The sequence below is a fragment of the Haliaeetus albicilla genome, chromosome 1, assembly GCF_947461875.1.
Source record: "Haliaeetus albicilla chromosome 1, bHalAlb1.1, whole genome shotgun sequence".
Classification (NCBI taxonomy): domain Eukaryota; kingdom Metazoa; phylum Chordata; class Aves; order Accipitriformes; family Accipitridae; genus Haliaeetus; species Haliaeetus albicilla.
The window spans coordinates 77,675,384-77,698,204 of record NC_091483.1 but is presented as its reverse complement, the minus strand read 5'-3'; the positions used below and the strand labels follow the sequence as shown (position 1 = coordinate 77,698,204).

The 22,821-nt window shown below is 37.1% G+C and overlaps 1 protein-coding gene across 4 annotated transcripts in view; it reads right to left on the bottom strand.

The window, feature by feature from the left end:
* Positions 1-22,821, bottom strand: part of CTBP1 (C-terminal binding protein 1) — a 244,849-nt gene that overhangs the window by 178,118 nt on the left and 43,910 nt on the right. For 2 of the 4 annotated variants that reach the window (XM_069795688.1, XM_069795709.1), the window contains one exon: positions 13,013-13,173. In XM_069795688.1, coding sequence (XP_069651789.1) covers positions 13,013-13,070 — 58 coding nt within the window. In that variant the 5' untranslated portion in view covers positions 13,071-13,173. Of the gene's footprint in view, positions 1-13,012; positions 13,174-22,821 lie in introns of those variants that run through there. The other 2 variants (XM_069795694.1, XM_069795701.1) reach the window with 2 other exon arrangements.

The window sequence follows — 22,821 nt, the reverse complement described above, 5'->3', positions numbered from 1 at the left end:
GATCCATCCCGTGCTTCAGCTATGTTTGAAAACTTGTAAAAAAGGCACAAAAAAGCCCACTCATACTGCAGAAGGAAAGGGAAAGTATCCAGCAGCCTTTTAAATTAACTGCTACTAATAAATCACCCTCCTATTGTGTGGCATGTAAGTGTAGTTCAGTTGTAACACCAAATTAAAGTAAGAATTTCAACAGAAAATATACCTCTATGCTCCTATGAAGGAACGGTGATAAGCCTTTAATTTCTGTATTTCACAGTAGTTCTGACCCACAGAACTGTTGTAAATAGGAGATGAATTCCAGGAATCAAAGTGCCAGCTTTGTTAAAACAAGAAGAAGTGCCAGCTTTGTTAAAACAACAAGCTCTGCAGTACTCCGGCATGAAGGAAAAACAGGAAGGGCAACAGGTACAAACTGCACGCAGACCAGAAAACTGCACAAGCAAAAGGACAAAAAGCTGAACAATCTCAAAGCAAATCAGAGGTCATAGTAGCTCCAAGACCAAGAAGACAGGTAGCCGGGATACCATAAGTATATGTTTAAACAAGCTTTTTTAAATAAAATATCTAATTTGGGGGTACAAAATATTTGGTTACATTTTCAAGTGATCTATATTGTGTATGTATACCCACATATACTTTAAAGGAGTTTTAAAGGACGTATAAAGTTATTAAAAATAAGTATGCCAAAACATAAGTGTTATCTTGTCTGTGCTAACTGGGCTCACCTACCACTATCATTAGTATGAACTTTTCCTCTTAAATTGAGCGTTCATAAGTGACTTGTATAGAATGAAACTAAAGAAAGTACTTTTTTTCTCTTTGAACTCCATCTTCCTACCTGAAATTCTTCTGTCAAATTTTATCAACACAAAAGGATAAACTTTCCTGTAAATCACTTAAAAGAGAGCTTTTAAAATTGCATACGATATAAGGCTTTTATTTGGAACAATCCAAAAATCTTTGTGTAGCAAATATGTTTTCCAATTAGATGATTACATCATGTCAAGGAGGTACAAGTCAATCACACTTCTGGAGCACTTCATGACCCGGGGTAGACCACAGCTTGTGTCCGACAAGCCTTTGGCACAACCAGCAGAGCTGACATGGAAACCCCATTGGTATTTCTTTCACAAAAGAGGAATCTACAGCTAAGGGGCAGGACATTTCCCATGAGGAACTCAGAAGTAGAAACTGAAACACATGCCTGTAGCGTGGGTTTCCTCCAGTTACTCATGCACAGAGAGAATGAGAGATGGAATGATCTACCATATTTGACATACAAGTCTCCAGAATTGCTAGCTTTTGGAGACACAAGCCTATGTCAGTAGAGATGGTTGTTTCAGCATACTACTTAGTGTTTTCCCAGCTAAATCATATCAATGCCACTGTTTGCAAAAAGCTTCAAGTCATCTTCATCTAAAAGGACTATAACTGACCACTCAGTAAACAGTTAAATATTTTTAAACTATGTAGAAAACTATTATTTTAGGAATGTATTTGCAGGTGCTTCCATTCAAAGGACTAATGCAATAAAAAATGAGAGCAAATGAAATAGAGTTGAACATTAAATTAAAAAATTAACTTTTAACACTAATTGATTTCCAGTGGAAATCCACTTGCAAAATTAATAGATCACAAAGAACATTTTAAGAAACACTAGAAAACAAGGAATGAAATAGAAAATATTTTATCTCCTCATTAGAAGAGAGAACCAGAAAAACAAGAAAAATGAGACTCAGAATTGCAGGGAAAAAAAAAAGGCAGCTAAAGACCACATTTGACTGCAAGACCACACACTTTTCTTTCTTTATCACCAGATGCACTAGTGCTATTACTTTGATATACCAAGGCCGTTAAGGACTTGCTCTAAAGTTTCTGTCACCAACTATTCCAGGATGCAACCATGCATTTGTTGATTACTGTAATTACAAGGAACCCATAAAATAACCACTGATTTATGGTCAACGCACATAAAAGGAAGCAACTGGCTAAAAAATTCTTCACTGGATGTTTTCAGTTCTGGAATGAACTCCCTTTTACTTTCACGCATCAACATCTTGGACAAGGTGCAAAACTCATCTGATCTTCTGACATTTTGGGAAGTTTCACAGACTGACACTCAAAAATTAAACAGGAAAGGATTTTGTAAACTCTAAGATTAACAAGCATTTCATAATTCCAGTGAAGGATTAGGACCCAAGAAAAGTTCAAAGCAAGCTAGTGTCTATTTCAAAAACATTGCAATTTAATTTTATTAAGATACAGCTAAGAGATAAGGGAAGAATGAAGAAAACGTGGATCTGGAGGTATGATATGGTGATTTTAGAAATACTTCATCAGGGCAAGTTTCTTATGAGGCTAGAGGGGAGGAGGCAGGGACAAGAATAGCCCAGTGATGGGGGCCTCACCCCGGAGAAAAGAAACAGTCCACAGGTTTAAGTCTCCGTCCACAAAATTATATACACAAAAGTACTAGAAACAGGAAAGAGAAGCTTGAATTTCCCTTCCTGAGTTAGAGCACTCGTTACTGAGCTCAGTTATCCCTTTTCATTCTGGCACAACGAAGATTTTGCATTACCTGGAACACAGATTGCAGCAAACAACACAGAAAGGGTAACGAACCTCCCTTTCAAAAACTAATAATCTTGGGATGGATGATGATCTAGAAGACGAAGTTTCCCCATTCCCAGGCAGGCACTCTTCCCTACTGAGGAGCCACTCTTAAAAGCAGTGCTGCTTTGCAGAAACAACTTTAAAGACTCCCTGGTCTAGGGAGGGAACATGATTTGAGTCTGGTGATGGAAGGCACTTCCTTAGCCAAGGAATGGCCAGGTAGCACTTCTCGTTTCTGTATGTAGTATCTAAGCACCTTTTAGATTTTCAAAGGAAATCAGGTTTACGTAATTGTGTCTGTCCATCTACCCGCTGGGCCCTCCTTAATTAAATCCTTAACTCACTAGCAAATTTCAACCAAGAGCTGCCAGTAGTCTCAAAGAGAATTAAGTTCCTGCAACTTTCATTAAGGAGAAAAAAAAAGAAAAAAAAAAAGGCATTCAGATGAGAAGACAGACTCAAATTAGAGGCCACGCTTTGTGAAAGGCTGCGGTAGGACACCAGCAGTAAACCCTTCCGTGACACCAGCCGGTCCCCAGACACGCACTGACTCACCAGCACACAGGCATCTCGGACCCAGCCAACTGTTGCCTTATGAGAGATGCTGGGACAGGAGGCACTGCAGATGAATTTCTTAAATAAAGCACCATCATGCCTGCTATCGTTCTGCAAAGCGGGGTCCAGCTGATGCGTGCTGTACGCGATCACAGAACGCCTGCTTGATGCGCATCTGCCTCCAAAAGAGCTAATTCTGTTTGAGGATCCTGCCTTGTCTTAAGCACAAAATGCACACTAAACTGCTCAAACCTGCAAGAGGAAAGAAAATGAAGATGATCTCAAAGTGCGGAGGTTACTTAAATTTCATCCATAAAGTGCAAAGGGCTTTCAAGGTGCTGATGATTTCAGATGGGTTTTGAAGTACTGAGACACCTGCCTTCCCCATAACTCCTAACTTTGGGTGTCTATATCCTTTTGCAGATCTGGACTGAAGCATGTTGCTAGGCTGCCAACAACTGCCAGGCAACAAAATCACAGCACGTAGATTGAAGTCACGCTTACAATGCAACATATTGAGCGTGTTTTATTGTTAAGAAATCGATAATCTGCATTGCCATAATCAAATGTAAAATGTGATCATATTTTTCCCAGGGGAGAAAAAAATAAGAATAAAAAAAACAGTAAATCATTCTTATCGCCCTTCCAAAGTAAAACTTATACAGACATTTTTCAATCTGTTATAAAATCAAATTAATTTCAATATTAATGAACAAAGCTACTCACATTGCACAACATGTAATTAAGATTCCTTCTACTTCTTTCTGAGCTCCTTCTATTCATTGCCCCACCAAATTATTAAAACAAAGCAGTTACTATGGTAACTAATTCATTCTCTGCATTATTATATTGTTTCTAAACATCAGCGTCTAGTCATTCTGACTTACATGCCCTAAATTCCAGTTTGAAATTCTAAACTTTTGTCTTGTTTGTCAGAAAAGCCCTTTACAATCTATGCATTCATGCACATAAGGATAGCTAGAGTGCAGCTGCTTTTGTTTATTGCAAGAAGAAGTAACTGTTACTAAATTATTTGAGTTTGATAAATTGATGGTGCCTGCATGCAAGCGCAGAGTAGCACTCGGGGAACAAGCATGGGAGTTTGCGGAGCACTACACAAACAGGCAAACATGACCATCTGCAGGTTAGATAAACTAACAACAACAACAAAAAATGACTGGCAGATGTTGCAGAAACTAAGTAACACCTGCCTAAGTGGTATTTGATACCCAGAAAAAAAACCCACATGGGTATGACTGATGCAATCTTCAAGAAAGAAAGGAACAGCAGGGAACAAGAAATAGTGACAAAATTGCCTGGGAAAAAGTTTTATTAGCATTTAATAAAACTATTTCTTCAAATGTACACTCCCTGACAAAAAGAGACATTTATCATGTATTTAATTAACACTTACAATTATTCTTAATTACCTATTAACAGGAGTCACAGTCTATTTGTATTTTGAGTGTCATCATCTAGCACACAAGGAAAGTTTCTGAAAAATACAGGTAGGATCAAAAGAATAAAGAGTCTTTCCTCTTCATCTTTTGCTGTCCTACTGCCATTGCCTGTAATTTTTACCTTTTTTTTGGTGTGTCTCCATTTAATTGGTGGAATGCGAGGTTTGAAAAGTCAGTGCATAGGATGATACTTCGAAAAAAAAGCATCAGGAAAAGGGAGACATGAGTAATTTTGAACAGCTAATTTCTGGCTTCAGAAAAACCCAAACGCATCTACTCAAAGTCACAAGCAATTTAAATTCAATTCTCACAGAAAAGGAAGGAAGAAGGAATCTTCTTACTTAAGCATCTGAGCAGGGTCACAAACCACTGCAGAGCTCTGGATCTACAGTGGTACCAATGGGTGTGCTTTTACCTGCTGCAAATGCCAGGTACTTTCACAGTTAGCAAAGCCTCATTTTTTAAAGGGATTCCAAGGTTATTACAACAGCCAGCTATTACTTATATCACAGTAACTCTGAAAGTCTCCGACTGACTGTTTTCTGTCAAAGAAAAAGAAAAGGCACAGAGGCGGAGAGGCAACTTCTGTTTTCTAACCGACTATCTGACTTTGGAAAAGCTAAAAGATAAAACACAGGTTTCTGAACTCCAAATGACCTGTCCATCAGATCACAATGACTTTTCTAAGGAGAGCAGAGATATCTGCAAGATATTCTTCCCCTGGCAAAGCCTCCATGCGATTCCTCTTGTTTAAGGACAGGCACCCTTCAAGTTCAGTACTGACCTTGTGGAACAAGGGCACAAGGACGGAGCTGTAGATGCCTTCAGCACTAGAAGACTGTCTCCACTTTTATTTTCTTGTTTCCACTTGCATAATCACACTCCCATCCTGACTGCACTAAGGGAGGAAACAAAACAAAATCCTTTTTTGCATGTCAGACTGCACTTCCCTAAGGATGGGAACTGCCTCTATGAAAGCTCAACATGTCTGCTTTAATTAGATGACAATTTAAATTTTTTCAGTACGTTTACCTAGACACTTAATCTTTGCACAGTTCGGTTTTCCAGAACACAGTGTAAAACAATGTATAAATCTAGGGCTTCCAGAGCATCTTCCCTGACCCCAGGCAGAAATAAACTTATATTACCACCAAGTACTTAGACTTCTAAAGCTTTGAAAAGTTTTACCAGGAGCTCAACTGTATAAAAGCTAAATATCTAGTCCAAAAAGTTTTTTTTAATTCTCTGAAGATTACTCAGGAATTAGATGAGGAGGTACGGTTAAGTATTAGATTCCAATTCAAATATATATGATAGTAAAAATACAATGATTACAACCATGTAAACCCAGCATCAGGCTATACAGTGTTAAATACACTAAACAGTCTTTGACACTAACATTAAATAAAACTATTTTGACTTTATTATAGCAGTAGGATGTAGTGTACTCAATATATCATAGCTGAACATAGCTGCTGTCTGTTACAAGCAGGCAGTGTTCTTCATTTCAATATACCAATGAAAATGTAACTATACAGACAAAATGTAATGCTGGACACCACGAAAACACAGCTTTTCTTTAAAACATTCATAACTTAAATCAGTGACCTGAATATTTCAGCAAAATTTATAAATATCATGGAGATTTTCTCTGCAGGTTCCCCCCTCCCCCCTGCCCAGTCTTCTTGTTAAAATAATGCTTTTCATTAGCAGCTACTGTTCAGCATCATTTAAGGCAAAATGGGTTTTTAAGCTAATTTTCTTTTCATACAGCTTGCATTGTTACTAGTAATACCTCTGTAACATTGTAGTAGCTTAAGTGCACGCAAATTCAAAAGCTGTTTAGGTAGCACATAATGAAGATTCAAATTACAAAAGCAGGTTACTGCAGCAATCCAAAAGAAAGCCAAAAACGCCTTGCACCGTAAATGCTGAATATTAAGGATAAAAACAAAAACCAAACATAAGCCTGTGCATAAGCATTTCAACTATAATTGTAATGAGATAAAGGATGTTTTTGCATTCAGGCAAACATACCCCAAATATACATACAGATAACTTTCCTTAATGTGTGGGAAGTGGCAAATGATCTTGTTATGTGATGATTCACGGGAGCATTGTTTTCATTTTATTATTTCGAAGTCAATTTATCTTAGTCATTAGAATAGACTCCCTGTTCTTTGAAGACAACTCTTACATAACAGATTAAATATTTTTCCAAATTCTCTATATTTCAAGCTCATAAAAATATTTTCAAAGTTCTTACAGTCAAAACACAGAAAAATAGTGTTGAATTGTTAGAACACCTTTGTATGCAACACAAGAATGTATGCATTTTTATTTTAAGACACTTGTATCTGAAAATAACTTGATTTACTCATAGAATATTCTGCTTGGGTTATTCATAGAAAACTCTGTTTGCTTAAACACTTTCATTTGTTACAGTTGAAAGATTTGATGGCCGTTCCTGCAGAAAGATTTCGGTAGCTTTTACTACCTGATTCCTAATTTAATTTATACTGGATTGCTAGGGAGAAAAGGAATTTTCCCAGATCAAAATCCTTATTTATTTGCTGAAGGCACTTAAGGTTAGAAAAATCACATTTTTGTGAAAGTTAATTGGTATTTTATGAAGGAGCAATCTGCACTTAGGAAACAACAAATGATAAAATATTAGGAATCTTTTAGCTCCCTCTGCTGCCCTAATCCTTCAGTAAGCCTTCTTCTAAAGTCTGTCAAAGACACCAAGCAACTAGGCAGCCCATTAATCTCTTTTTAAGAAACACTTAGCATATTTAGTATGCCTAGTACTAAGATCAGTATGCATAAAGAGAACTCTATAAAGTATTATGTGGTTTACAATTGTCTGCACATTTTATTATTTCCTTTCTTTCTGATATCTGCAGCGAGTGAGACAACTATGAACACTTTCAAATTCGGATGTCAGTTAAGAAAATTGATAGCTCGTTTTCCAAGGAACTTGACATCTGCAATTCCCACTTACATAAGAAAGAGCTAAGTGTACTCACTGCCTGGAAACATTTAATCCTTCTTCCTTTTATTTACAGATCAACTTACACAGTACATACCAACTTTAGTAAAAATCCTTTTTTTAAATGCAGGGAAAACCCAAGCATTGCCAAAGTAGGCCATCTCCCTCATTAATATGCGGAAAACCTAACTGCCTAATTTCACAACTGCAATGGCTCAAATCACAGTTTACGCAAGCCAGATAGGCTCCATCAGTGGTCATGAAATAACACTTGGTATTTGTCAATCTGGTACTTTCCACTTGTTAAGAAGCCAAGCTCTCTACTACATGCACAAGGAAAAAAAAAATCAGGGAAGAGAATGCATTTTTTAAACTAAGTCACTCTGTATTTCAAGATTTCTTTATAAATTTGGAAAGAAGAAAACTGAATTCCATTTCTATCTGCTTTTTTCTCTGCATTCCTCCTGGAACCATCAATATACCACAGCAACTATGAATTGAAGATTCATCTTATTACATTTCATGCTATATAGCACCACAAGCAGAAAAAAGAAGCTTTAAAAACAGATGTTTTCTTATAGGGAAAGAAAGCCTAGACCATATCCTTGAAAAGAAACTATTCCTTTATTGTGCACTTTTACTGTCCTTCAAAGAACGTAACGCTTGGGTATCTGCCAGTAATCGGACCTTCCCAAAGAAAGGCTGCCCTTCATAAAAGCAAAAGATGAGAGATTTTATCTGAAATTTCAGAAATTCATCCCATTAATATGCACTTTCTTTTCCAATTTATGATCCCAACCAACTCTTCTTTTCTTAGGTAATAAAGCAGCACTGTTAAAATAGCTAAAATACATTTAAAGTTTTCTTCTGGGCACTTTTAAAAAGGAAGAGGCAACCTGTGAATAAAGAATAACCTTAAGATGTATACCAGTGCTGCATAAAAACGAAAAAAGACTTGAAATGATTGTTGAGAAGCTCTGAGCTGTGCTAAGATGCTTTTAGCTTTCTCAAAACCAGAACTACAAAAACATGTAACATCTGTCTGGGGGCACGCAGGGTCTTCACAGACTTGTTGTACTTGCCTACGCTACAGTCTTTGCTATAAACACCACATACAAGGTGCTCTGGAAAGAAATTTCTGTTCTCAAGCAATCAAACTGGAAAAGGCACTCTCACAACTTTGCAGTTACGCTTTCAGTGTGTGCTGTAGTCTAATCCCTAATATCTGTGTAAACAAGCAAGAAGAAATGTAAGAGGAGACATGCCTTTCCTCCTCCTAGTTCCACCAATGTCCCTAAGCTCTCTCCTTTAAGGAGCTTCCTAAAGCTTGGAAACCCACCAAAAGCAGTGGCTGACTGAGCACTATGTATTGTACGATGCAATGTATTTAGAGAAAATTCACTTTATCAAGCCGGTTCACAGACAATTGAGACAAAGTAACATTTTCTTCGCACTGCAGCCACCTTCTGTTGCCTTCCCACTTCATCTATTAGCTCCCAGCAAATTCAACAGAGGTCAGACATCCCCAAGGTAACTTCCAAGCAACGGTCAGTGAAACATACACACATTTAATTAAAGATTTCTAGAATATAAGCAAATACACAGCATTGTTTACAGTTTTGTTACAATATAAAGTAAAATAATAGCTTAATTAGGGATAACAACTTTTCAAAATGCCAAAAACATTTAGAATTTTTCAAATTACCCACAAAATGAACACATTTTATTTTTGCACTGTGACACTTCCAACTGTTCTGCCAAATGTATACTACTATAATTACGCTTTGCAATCACCAGCATCACCGGAGAGGGGGACAAAGAACAATATAATCAGTAACTAATTAATCTTTCACATGCCTTGATACTATTTATCTTCAAGGGAAGAATCCTAAATGTTATTTTATAAATTGTGAAGCGAGTTTAATATTAGCATCTCAGAGTGCCTAGAATCATGTATTTGTGCCTAAGTATAATTCACAGCCACTGGTAGAAGTCAGAAACCAGAATCTAATATCTGGCTTTTTTAAGGGACAGTCTTCAATTTCCATCATCTAAGTAAACTCTTCTTTAGAGAGCTATATAAACTGGGGTGTCAAAGCACATTTTATACCACCCTTTTGAGATGATATGCATAAGAAAATGTCAGACCATTGAAATGTGCGTGAAAATATAATTGCAAACAGCTTCAGGATTAAAAGCAAATATTCAATTCCGTATTTAAGAAATCACTGAAGGGACTCATAGGTACCGCAGAGACAAAATTAATTACTCAGCTACATTAAGAGAGAAGTAATTGCTCCCAAAGTAATAGAATCAGGTTTTTTTCTGCATTGAGTATCACTGAAATTTAGTAATACTACTACCATACTATCATTAACTCCAAGGTAATAGTAAATCCAGCGATGCCTGTTCAATTTGTTGCTCAATTTGCATGACTAGTTACTATAAGCAAGTGTGCAAATTACCTAAAGCCACATGAAAGCAGTTCAACTCAAATAACATTGTGCATGCACAGTTACCTAACTCACAGGAGCATTTGTGGTAATCCATTAACTCCACAGAAAAAGCTGTGTGCAACCTTGTGCACATGTTCCCAACATAAGCATTTCATTTTAAGAATCAGGCCCATAGCACTCATTTTTCAGAAACTGAACTTCAACTGATTATCATCCCCTCCTCAAACAAGGATACAGACAGTAATAAAATGCTGTATGTCACAACCAGAACGACACCAGTGTCTCTTTCTGGATGCAATAATGTATTAATGTCTGCCCATTACAAGTTTTTATGTTAAACAATTTACGAAAAAACACGTAGTTAGTAATAGTAATAGTTAGTAAATCATTGTAGCCCATTTTTAAGTGGAAACTGCAACAAAAAAAATGCATCTTAAAAGTATTTCTCTTCTGAGGGCAAAGGTTAAGTGAGAAAACTATACACAAACTGATGAACAAAAAAGCTGGCAGAGAAGATAAACCACCTTTAATAGCTATAGAGCTCATTACATTTCTTGAGCTTTGTAAAATGTTATGTGTATTTCTAAAATATAAAATATTTAGGTTGTGTTATGAAAGGCACATATACCAGAGAACAACTCTGCATATTTGATTTTTTAAACCTGAACAGGAACATAGGTAGGGAAAAGCCTTTTTAAAACGAACCAACCCCCTAGTTTTTATCCCACCTTACGCAGTTGCAGGGATAGTAATTTAAAAACATCAGCAAGATATGTGCTTACAAACCTCAAAGAACTCTTGGACATTTGAACACACAGACACTCAGGAGCAGAATACAGCTCGGATGCTTTAAAGAGCCAAATTGGATTCCTGTAACCATAAAATTTCAAGCATTTTTCCATATCCATTGTTTCACCCCCTCTCCTCTTGATTATCTTCTGCCTGGTCCTCCCACTCTATTTTTCCAGCATGGCTATTTGTCTAGCATGTGGTAAATGGGATTAGGAAGCAGAGGTAGCTAAAAAACTTTTCCTATGTTATTTTTCAACTGGATCAATTCCCTACACTGCATGGCCGCACAGATTTTACCATAGGATGCAGTGAATTGTGCAGGGCTGGGAAAAACAAGCCAGAGAAAAGGCGCTGATTAAACAGCATCACTAAATGTGAATATGAAGTCTGGGGGAAGCCACTGCTATTATAAAGAGCCACAGTGGCTACTGGTCTGTCACCTCTGTCCCTGACAACATTCCTTGCCACATCATCACAGACTCTATTTTCCTCTTGTCCTGTTAATCAATATAATAAGCCCAAAAGGAGGCTGAAATTCCACCAAGTGGGTTGAGCTGATCTAACTGCTGGCTGCCATCAAAAGGGATGGGTTTCTCTGTCCTCTTCACAATCTGCCAATTCAGCTGACACAGGCATTTTTTATTGAAGGGTCAGACACAGAGACCCTGGTATGAGGACCTGAGACTGGGAACAGAGAGAAGGACCAGGCACTGCACCAGCACACTCCTAGGTAATTTCCAGCTGACTGCAGAGCTGCACAGAAAGAGGAGCAGCCTTCCCAAATTCCCTGTCCTCAGCAGCCAGTTCCCCATTTCTCTGAGCAGGGATTAGTCTCCAGTGAGCAGATTCAACTGACCGCTTGGCCAACCAGTCTAGGTGGGACACGGTAACAGTTTGGACCTGGCAATCAGGGGCGGGCTTGGCCGGTTTTAGTAGAGACTAACAGGGAGATTAGTCATCTGAACCAAATGTGGAACTGCACCCTTTGATACTTTGATGAAAAGCCTCTTTCTCTGGCTACGTCAGGGTAAACAGTCCCAGCGCCCCACATTGATCCTTTCCAACTGCCCCCTTCAATGCAACTGCTTTGTCAGCTGAACAGTGGCCTAGACTGAGGAATTTACCTAAATGGAAAATATACCAACAAAAAGTTTATTTTTAGTATGAGTCATCTTCTCAATCTAGCTCATTATACTGTTACACTCATATTGGCACAAAGAAAGGCAAAAAAAAAAAAAAAAGACAGAATCAGCTGCCAGGGACCGCTTACACCAACACAGCTGCTAGAAAAAAGTCTCAAGACCAATGCGTGGAGAAGCAAATGTTTCAACTGCAGTTCACTGCTTCAGTATTAGACATGATGCAGAGACCATGTGGCCAGAAGTCTGTGCACTTTCTCCCGTCCTATCAAAATGGGTTAGTAAAGAATTTAACTATACCCTGGCCTTTTAAGGAGAAGCTAACATTTTAATATAAAAATTCCTTTAGCCGAAATCATTCATGTATATTCTTAAAAATAGTACACCTTATCCCTCAACCTGCTTTCACACCAACTCTAAAAGCAAATGAACAAAGAATATGAGGTATATAGAATTCGGTCATTTGTGACTTAAGGTAAAATGACTGACGCAAATGATTACACTCCTTGCACCAGAATTCAGGATATTTTTATTAATACACATTAAAGTTTGGGGGTCTTCTGGGATTTTTTTTGTGTTTTGTTTTCATGTGATTTTCTACTTCCTTCCTAGGATGAGGTACAGGCTGTTAAATATCTATAGGAAGCTAGCCTGCAGAGAAAGACTCTAGAGAGCGTTATGTGGTCATCTTATCCTTTTGCGATTCTTACTACATATAAAACCATGATCTTTCACAACATTCAGGTAGAATACTGTTAAATACTAAGTTGAAAGCAAACTTAACTGTAGAATAGTACAGAGTTCAAACACTAGTCGCTTTTATTTGTCTAGATCTATTTTCACCCAAAACCAGCATTTGTACATAGTTAATATAATCCCAACAGGAACTGCAACTCAACTAAGAATACACTAAATGGCCAAAGGAAAAGAATTCCAGTCTCCAGAAAGATCAGTAATCCATGAAATTAATTGACGCAGTTAACATGAGAAATTGAAATGTCTAACCTTCAAATATGCGATCCAGACGTTGCCGCTTCACTTTGTGTTTGTCCATTAGAGACATAAGAGTAGAAGCTCAAAGAATGTCTCCACACAGCTTGGTGATAGTCTTCTCAAGCCAGCCACAAGTCAGAAATGCTTACTGTCTTTTACAAACTTATTTTCACCTGTGAACAGAAAGATAAACATCTTACACTTCAAAACACAGATCTTTTTCCACCTCTTCCCAGGAAGATGATCTACGTGTTATTTAAACAATTAAGAAAACACATAAAGTTCTGAAATCATATTAGGTAACCTCGTATTTCACAACAAACTGCCTTCTAAACATGTAGAGATGCAAAGCACACAACACAGCTCCAACAAGCCAGTATAAGAAATGCTCCAAGACAGCTGCTGTTTTCTGCCTTTTGATTCTCAAATACTTTTTCGCCCTTTCACTAAACACACCGCCAGCTAAAGAAGGTATCTCGGGCAGGCACAAGTACATGATTCCCATAAAAAGACAGAAAAGTGTCCACCTTGAATGAAACTGTAAAGCCATACTTTTGCATCATAATGCTCACAGCAAGAGAAAGTACTCTTTTCTTTCTTAACTTTTAAGCTTTCGATGATAACCAGAGTTTGATACTTGGAAGTTGAAGGAAACAATTCAAGGGGCATAGACCCGAGGAAATGCATCATGGTGACAACACAGAATGCCAACCTCTATATCAACCAAACGGCATTTAAGCAGGTTTATGCATGACTAGGCAAGCTCTTTGGCAGCAAATACAACTAAGCACTTTTCAGATACCGTGTAGCTGGGCAAGACAGCATAAGGGTATTGCAACAAGCAGTCTGCATTTTAAGCCAAACCACTGAGAAGCAGGAAGGGGGATGGGGAGAGAGGGAAGAAAAATCCCTCAACAAGAATCTAATCATAGCGGTAGATTATAAAATGCACAATAGCAAGTGGAGGGGATACAACTAAGTATACAGATCCTCTAGAAAGCATAATCAGAGCACCGCTTTTATCTACCTTCCAATATCTCAATAGTCTTTGAGAAACAAACTCGGAGAACGCTGTATTACAAGCACAGTGCACATTAAAACGAGCCAAATAATTCACTTCCCTGTTTCTTTTTATTCCTGCCCAACAGCTTTCAACATCAGTGGATAGCATTAAATGGCCTTACAAGTGACTGAACCTAGAAATCTGCTTGTTTCTTTCTAGAGGCTAAATTTTTCTAAAACCAAATATAAGCACATTTCATCAATGAAATACGAAGATTCATGCATTCCAAGTGAAATGATCAAGAAAAATATATATTGAATATCAAGAACTGCATATTTGCATTAAAATAGGTATCTTTACCAGCACTGCCCTGCTTGGTGCATTTGGACTTTTAACAAAAGTTCCTTTGTGTTTATTTTCATTTAAAAATGGAGTTGATACACAATATTCATCATGCTTTTAACACTTTATTCAGCTTCATCCTCTTCTTCACTTTCCCTTCACACCTCTTCTTTATCCTCAAATTCAAGATTCTTCTGCTGTTTTGCATACTGACTCCAGCTGAATATAACATCCCATTATGAATGAGAGGAGAAAAAACAATGAAGAATGCAGAAGCCCAGTTTTTCCTCTTTAAAAAAAACAAAAAGAACATTTCCATTTTAGAAATTCTCTATTACGTTTCCAAACATTGATTATTCTTACAAAATACAACATTCTTCAATATGAATGTGGCTCTAAGATTGCACAAGCATTACATCAAACTTAACGTGCATTTTAAAACCTTAAAAGCTAGCTATATAGCCACCTGCCTTTGCTTAAGCCAAGACCCCAAACTTGTGTAGAGGATCAGTTCTAAACTAGTCTTTAATTTATTTGCTTATCACTTCTGTTTTATAATGTACTTCCTTCAATAGTCACATGGAAAGATCTAGATGATAAGAAACAGAAACCAGAATATAATGAACATTTTAAATACTAGTCTTGGTTTAAATTTTTATAGCTTATTTAATTTCCTGTCTTGTAGAAACATACATGCCTGCTGGCCTCCTTGTGCTGTTTTGTTTATCCATTCAGCAAAAGGTTTTTCCACCATAGTCATTCTACATACAAAGCTGGATGGCAGCTGTAAAAAACAGACCATCTGTAACTATTGACCTGCCATTGAAAGTGTCACCAGATGTTTTCTATCCATCTACAGTAGCTTCAAAGACTACCATATAAATCAAGTAATTTTTTCTTTTAAACATTGTTTTAAAATTATTTTTATTCATAGTAAGTTGTCATAAGTTTCAAAAAAACATTTTTGAGAAAAAAAATTAAACATGTTAACACAGTTCTAAATTTAACCCTCATACAGTTTTATTATACTTCATGTTCTAACACAATGAGAAGATGATGATATGGGAAGCATTTCCCAGCAAAACAAAAGCCTTATAATTATGGGAGCATTAGTTACTGCAATTACTAAACCACAACATGAATAATTGTATTTGAGAAATTCACTAAAAATACAAGCACACTGCCTAATGAATTAAAAATCAGAACACAAAATGCCAAGCAGTATTTAAGATCAGACTTCTGTAGTTCAATATTTTAAGACAAAGTGAGAATGCAATTGATTTAAGAATATATACTGGTTATCATATATGTCAAGTGTTAGCTACAAAGCCATCTGAGATACCATCAAGGTATGGAACCCTTTTGAGCAGTACAAATTTTAGATTAAAATATACACTGTTGGAAAGAATATTAGTTTTTTCTTTCAGTCAGGCAGATGATTCCAGAGTTTGAAAATATTTTTAAAGAGAATATGCCTCTGGGTATTGCAACCTGGAGCACTTAGCTCTTTCTTGAGAAAGGAAGAGCTTTACTCATTTTAAGACTTCAAGATAAAAGGAAAAGGGAATATCCAGCATTTTTGTGTGAGAGTAAGCAAATCCTACAGGCTAAAACAGGAATGATAAGTAAATAAGTCAACTCAATTTCAGCTTTCAAAACAGATAACACTGGTAATGGAGTAAAGGATAAACATAAGCTACGACTGAGAAGATTTGAAGGAATCTTCTCTCCAGAGAAAGAGGATAAAAAGGAAGCAAACTAAGAAATTAAAATTTTTTAAAAAGGCAAAACAGTAGGCTAATTATAGACATACTTGTAGGTTCAGAAAAACTCCGAATTACTAGGGAAGAACTTCCATCAAACCCGAAAGGTTGCAGCGTGCTATGCAGGACCATTTCCTTTGCATCAGCCTAATGGGAGAATTTTGTGTGGACCAGTTCATGTTTCTACTAAATTCGAACAGGGGAACGCCTACCAGAAAAAATTGTCAACTGTATCATGCATAACCTCCGATAAGTTAGCCCATTCACAAAAAGATTCAGAGTATACACTCTTCTGACCACAAACTTTTCACCTATACAGCTGGGAAAGGCAAAACGCTGATTTCTACCTTCACCTCACTGTCAGCTTCCTTTGTATGGAAGGATTTGTAAGCTGTCCCAAATCAGATGATAAAGCATAAGAAATCCAAAACAGAAATGAAATTCACAGAACAGACTGATAGATCATTAACACATCAAGAATAAGGTTGTGAAGCTTCACGTTACCTTTGGGAATCTCAATCTTCATTTAATTTAACAATGCTAATATATGTTCTTTGGTCTGAAACTGCATTAAATCACTGAAATATTTTTTCTTTCCACTATCGACTTTCAAAGGTATAAAATAAGGCTACTGTAAGAAAAACTGTAAGTAGGTTTATATTCCATATTCTGTTGCCATCGTTTTTTGATGACACAAATTAAACTTCTTTTCTTCCCACTCAAATCAGTAAGATCTCTATTTTCCATGACACCTCACAAGCCTCAAAATGTCCATTCTGTAGAGCTCTGGAAGCAATAAGTAAAGATAATGAAAATGTTGTTCCTCTTGTTATAAATATTTTAATTATCCTAATGCAGTAACTGTTCATTTCATATAGTAAACAGCTTTGTGTCCGATAGTAAACAGATCATCTAGTCCAACGCTCCTGCCACGGGCAGGGACATCTTTTAGTAGATCAGGCTGCTCAAAGCCCCATCCAACCTGACCTTGAACGCTTCCAGTGATGGGGTATCCACAATTTCTCTAGGCAACTGTTCCAGCGTCTCATCACCTCCGTCAAAAAATTTCTTCCTTATATCCAAGGCAACCATACCTAAGATTTCATGGCAAAATTGTCACAGTCATCAGTGAGCTGGCCAGTGTGCTCACAGCAACTGGGACTGCTCACCAAGCAGCAGGATGACTTCTGCAATGACTACAGTTGCAACTGTATGACCACCAATATGAATACATTACCTCAAATTTGTTCACCTGAACAGGTGAGAAACAGAAACCAGTTTTGTGGGATTTTAGGGGTTTTTTTTCATCTTCCTCCGCCCATGGATGTTTGAGCATCTCTTCAGTGAAATGACCAGAACAACTCGCAGGATGCACACCAGCTTCATGGCTAGATGTCAGATATTCCTAGCATCTGAGATATTCTGTGCTACAACTGCTTCCCCAGCTTGCGAAGCTAAAAACAGAGCACCAGATTACAAATTTAAACCATATGCTCTGGAATTCTGAAATCCATTTTATGGACTTCACTGTTCCCAAAGCATGAAGTAGTAAGCTTTTCTGCAAACCTAACGCAATGCACAACCCACAAATAAGAATTACTCACTTTACAACAATTACTGATGTTCCTTAGACATTAAGTTTCGGGTTTTCCCCTTTTTTGGGGGAGAAGTACAGGTTACAACATATGCTGAAGACAACTTAGACTGCAAGAAAGCTATGGAATGAGAATGGAAATGGAAGTCTATCTAAATTTCAAACTATTTCTCTAGTACAGAACAACATATCTTGTGTTTGGCAAAAAAGAGGATAATATCAAGTTGATAAACAGCAGAAAGTAAAGTGACATGTAAAAATGCTAAGTCAGAGAAATTAGCTTAATGTTCAAATAAAAGCAAAGATGCACTTCCATAGTAAAGAAGTCAATTTTCTGGGGCAATGGCAAGAGATGGGCTCTAACTCTGAGAAAGGGGAAAAAAAAAAGCTGATGACAAGAGAAATATTCTACTTCAAAAAGCTCTACAATCTGTAGTTGAACATTTCTAGTGTCAGCAGCAGCAGTATTGGTTCTGTATAAAAGAAAAAATTTCAGAGGAATGGTGGTTCATATTGGAAGTTAGGTGATACTTGTGTCTCGCTGAAGTTACAGTATACTACACCTAAGCATATATTATAACTTTAAGATATCTGAACTTAATTTTTTATTTCTAAAGTTCAGAAGTATTATTCAACAGTACTTATCACTAGGAGCTTAAAAAATGCCCAATTAAAAATTTGGAGGAACCTCAAATAGGAGGATGAGAAAAAGAGGACAAATACTTTTGTTTGCATGTTTCTTCAAAATGCAGCAATACTAAGACTGCTACAACAACACAGAACATCCTATTCCAAAGTTCTGCAGGACAGTATTTGTTCTTACATTTTATTTCATGCTGCTATCTTTTTCTGGAGATACTGTGACTTATACTATAAACTTCTGCAGTATAAAACCACCACATCACTTTCACTGTACGCAAAATTACTCTTGCAAAGATTTAAACTGCATTTAAAAATAAGTGTGACCCAAAGAGCAGAACAAAAAGAGATTAATTGCCAGAAGAAAAAGTATTAGGTTAGACTTTCTGTGCAAAAATTGAAATTATTCCATCTTGTCTTACAAAAATTAATACTGAATTAAGAAGAAAATATATAATTATATTTGCCTGTCAGACAATTTATCTTGCCATTAAGTGTGATTAAGCCACTTTGCCTTACCATTAGATGTCAGTACAGTCTAAGTGAAACCGTACAGGGAGCTTCAAGATCAATAAATTAATCACAGAAGTGAAGTGATTACTGAATTAGATGCCAAAAAGAATGTTAGATGCTATTCAGAAAAGGACTAAAGCCCCAAACATTATAATGGCATTACCTAAATCTGAGATGCATCTATCTCAAAAAAGATGGAGAACTAGAAAAAGTGCCAGAACAGGCAGTAAGTACAGCCCAAGGCATGGAATAGCTTGCTGAAAAAGAAGGAAAAGAAATGCACTGGTACTCCCCAGTCTGAAGAAGACACAACTGTGGGGAATACAAGAAATGCATATAAAATGTGCACCATGTCTCAATTCAATGTCTAGGGAGCACACAGTGAAATAGTAAGCCAGCACATTAAAAACAGGAAGCTTTGTCGTGGAGTATGTAATTAAATTGTAAAATCTGGTGTCACAGGTATCATGGATGCCAAAACTTTTAAGTGGTTCTTAAAAGGAATTAGACAAGTTTATGGAAAACCCATCAGTGGTCACTTATAATAATGGTCATGATGCAAACCCAGGTCAGAAATCCAAAAGCTGGTAAATACCAAAGGCAAAAAAAATGTCAGCGCACGCTTGCTTTGTTCTTACACATAGCAATGGCTGCGCTATGTTACGCTGACCAAATGTCTGTTCAGCTCAGCATCCAACAGTTGCCATAAACTGAGATGCTTCATGAAGAGCAAGAGCAGAACAAACACAATACTTTCCTTAAGCATCCACTAGTGACCACTCTTGGAGACAGGACACAGGACAGATGGACCAGCATTCCCTTTCTACACATGGGAACACCTTCGATTCTTAGGAAATGCAGAGATATACTACCAAATGGACTGATCCAGCCATGCAGAAAGTGAGGTCCACAGCTCACAGGGATGCACAAAAAACATCCTAACACAAAATAAAACTGAAACAAGTCAGTACTATTATGCCTAAAAGATACTGCTGGAATCATCAAGCTGACAGTCTCTCCAATATAGATCATAATAGACCCCTAGAAAATCATCATAGTTAAAAAAATGCCAGTGCCATAGACTCCACCATAGTACATGGTAAGCTCTTCCAGCAACAAGTGTCCTTTATTACTGACTGGTTTTGCTTAACTGTCAGTTTAGCTTAAACTTCCAGTCATCAGCTTTTCTTAACAGCTTTGCCTGGCAGATGGAAGAACTCTCTGATGTTCTTTGCACAGGTACCTTTGGGGTATCACTAAGCCATCCCTTGATCTACTTGCAGGAGAGACCAAGCTCCTTGATACTCTCTTAGAAAGTCACGTTTCTAGTCCTAAATTGTGTCAAATCTTTGCATCCTTAAATTCAACAGCAAGTCACTGAAGTACTGGTCTGCGAGTACTAGAACAAGACAAAGCCTTGCAGGAGCAGTTACATCAATGTCCAGTGCAGAAGAACGTTTATGGTTCTCCTTCACAGTCCTCGGCTAAATTCTGGGACCACATATAAGATAAAAAGACTTTGCCCTTGGTTCAGCAGTTTATTCACCACCAGTGCACAGCCACTTTTTTTAGGATGGGTTTCTCTGCCCTGTGAGTACAACTGACAGTCTCTCATTCTGTATTTATGACCTAAAATTTGAACACAATTTGATAAAGGACAGCTTATCAAAGCAAACTTGATTGCTCTGCAGCACTTCTATCTCTTTTTTTTTTTAATCGCATCAGCAGTTTTTACCATATTTATCAGTGAAGTGTTTTTTTCATGTTGATAAAAATGTTCAAAATAAGGCCAAGAATGCCCCTTGTCAGCATGCCATTAAAAACAAAGCTTATGTGGTTTTGACCTATTGTCCACTATTTTTTGATACTGAGAATAGCTTTTTTTGTACTATTCTATGTTTTTAATCAAATTACTTTAGTACCAAATAAAACATCTTCCAAAGCGTAGTGTAATAATTAGATAATCATAAGCCCTTATTTTTATGGCACAAGATTATAAAATGGTGGTTTTGACATATTCCAATGATGGGGAATCCATGAATGCACATCCACAACACAACGTTACATTTTACAGATCAAGATCAGCTTGCAAGTGCTCTAAATTGTAGCTATAAAACCCCCAAACTACTGGAATACCTACTTGGCAAAACAGAAAATATTACTGAACTCAACAAAAATACTTAACAGTATAATTACCAGATTATTTCCCACTGTGGCTCCCTCACCACTGGGCTCCTGGAAACAGTTATCTAGCCTCAAAGGCATCACTGACCATCTTCCCACAATCACAACTTTCATACCCAACTAGAGAAATGGTTTAATTGGCAATTCTTTTCCCTACATCTGGGTGTCAATCTACATCTCCTGACATGACATTTCATTAAGAAATTTCCAGCCAACTACACTCCCATCTCAATCACAGTAATATAGAGCATTTTTACACCTTGCTAAATTCTATAAGCAATCTCCGTCGCAATTACAGGAATTGCTTGTGTAGAAGATTAATGCTAGTGGCTAGGATACAGTATCCTTTAACGCAATTAAGTGTGGGGAAACAAAGAATTAAAAGTACAATTAGTCTCATGCATCTGAGACTGACTACTGTATATGATATAATATATTATAAACCAACACTAGCATACACTACTCATTTTCCAAATTGACTGTTTTGTCTATATGCAGCATTTAAGCTCATCTGCTCTTTCTTTTATTCTGTAGTGTGAAGGCAGAGAACTAGAATCACCACAGGCTTCTTCACTATGGAGTTCTGCAAAATTTGCTTTTCAGAGAGATATGGGGGGCTATAGCTTTTAAACTGAATTTTCCCTCTTCTGTTCATACAGTGATGAGATATAGTGTCTCTCAAGAGAAAGGACTTTAAAAATTTGGGAATCATGTTCTTTATCTCTACATTCCAAAGTCCCATTCAAGAGCTCTCAAATGTCACAGAGCAGCAGCTTGCTTGGTTTTCAAGATGCACTTCAAAACTACTTTATCTTTACTGTGAAACAGTTTTGAAATTTGCAGAAGGGAACAAACAGGCGATTAGGCTTTCACACACTGTAATCATTAGGTAGGTGTTCAAGATCTTACAAAGCTTCTTCATGCTCACATCAGGATCCAAGACCCCTACATTACATACAGTACAAGCTATTCTGTTTTATTCCAAAAAGGTTTTAGTGCAACTACATTCATCATAGCATCTCAGTATCCTTCTGCAATATAACTGATGTAACTATAAATTTTCACAGTTTAATCTCTCTCATATCTGGGAAGAGAGCTGTATATGCAGCCTGCTATTTTTAGTTTCCTTATTTGAACATATATGCTGTTTTGTATCTTGTTACAGAAGAAAGATCAAGCAAGAAGTGCACTTGGCAGCTGGTCTGGAAAGTGGTAAGACCATAAGAGTCTAATGGAAATTCATTTCAGTCCTACGCTACGCTAGGAAATAAAATTTCCAGCCCATATTAATCAAGAAGAGCTAACCTTCAAGTTAATTAGAATGATCCTGTTGCTGAAGAAGGCAGTTCTTATCTAAAAGTTTTAAACTATCTCAAGTTCATAACATTTTACATCTTGAAGATAAGGCCAAAGCCCTGAATATAATATTCTCCCAAAAACTAAGTAGAGACTTTAAAAAATATGTAAAAAGACTGAAAGCTAGACATGGACAAAGTAGCATTTCTCAAGAAATGTGGATAAAAGCCAAGGATGTGAGACAAGAGAAGTAGCACTGCAGATTATACCCAGCACCCAAGCTGCTAGTTCACATCCTCAAACCTTTTAACCAGTTATCAAGGCAGATGACTATAACTGAAGTAAGAATTATTCCTCGTAGGATTCCTTGTGGAAGAGACATGGTGGTGGCATACTGTGTCACTATATACTGAATATGCTTCTTCAAGAAACTCTTGAATCATTTTAGTGTATTGAACTCCTGTCAGAGAGAAGGATGACATTTCTC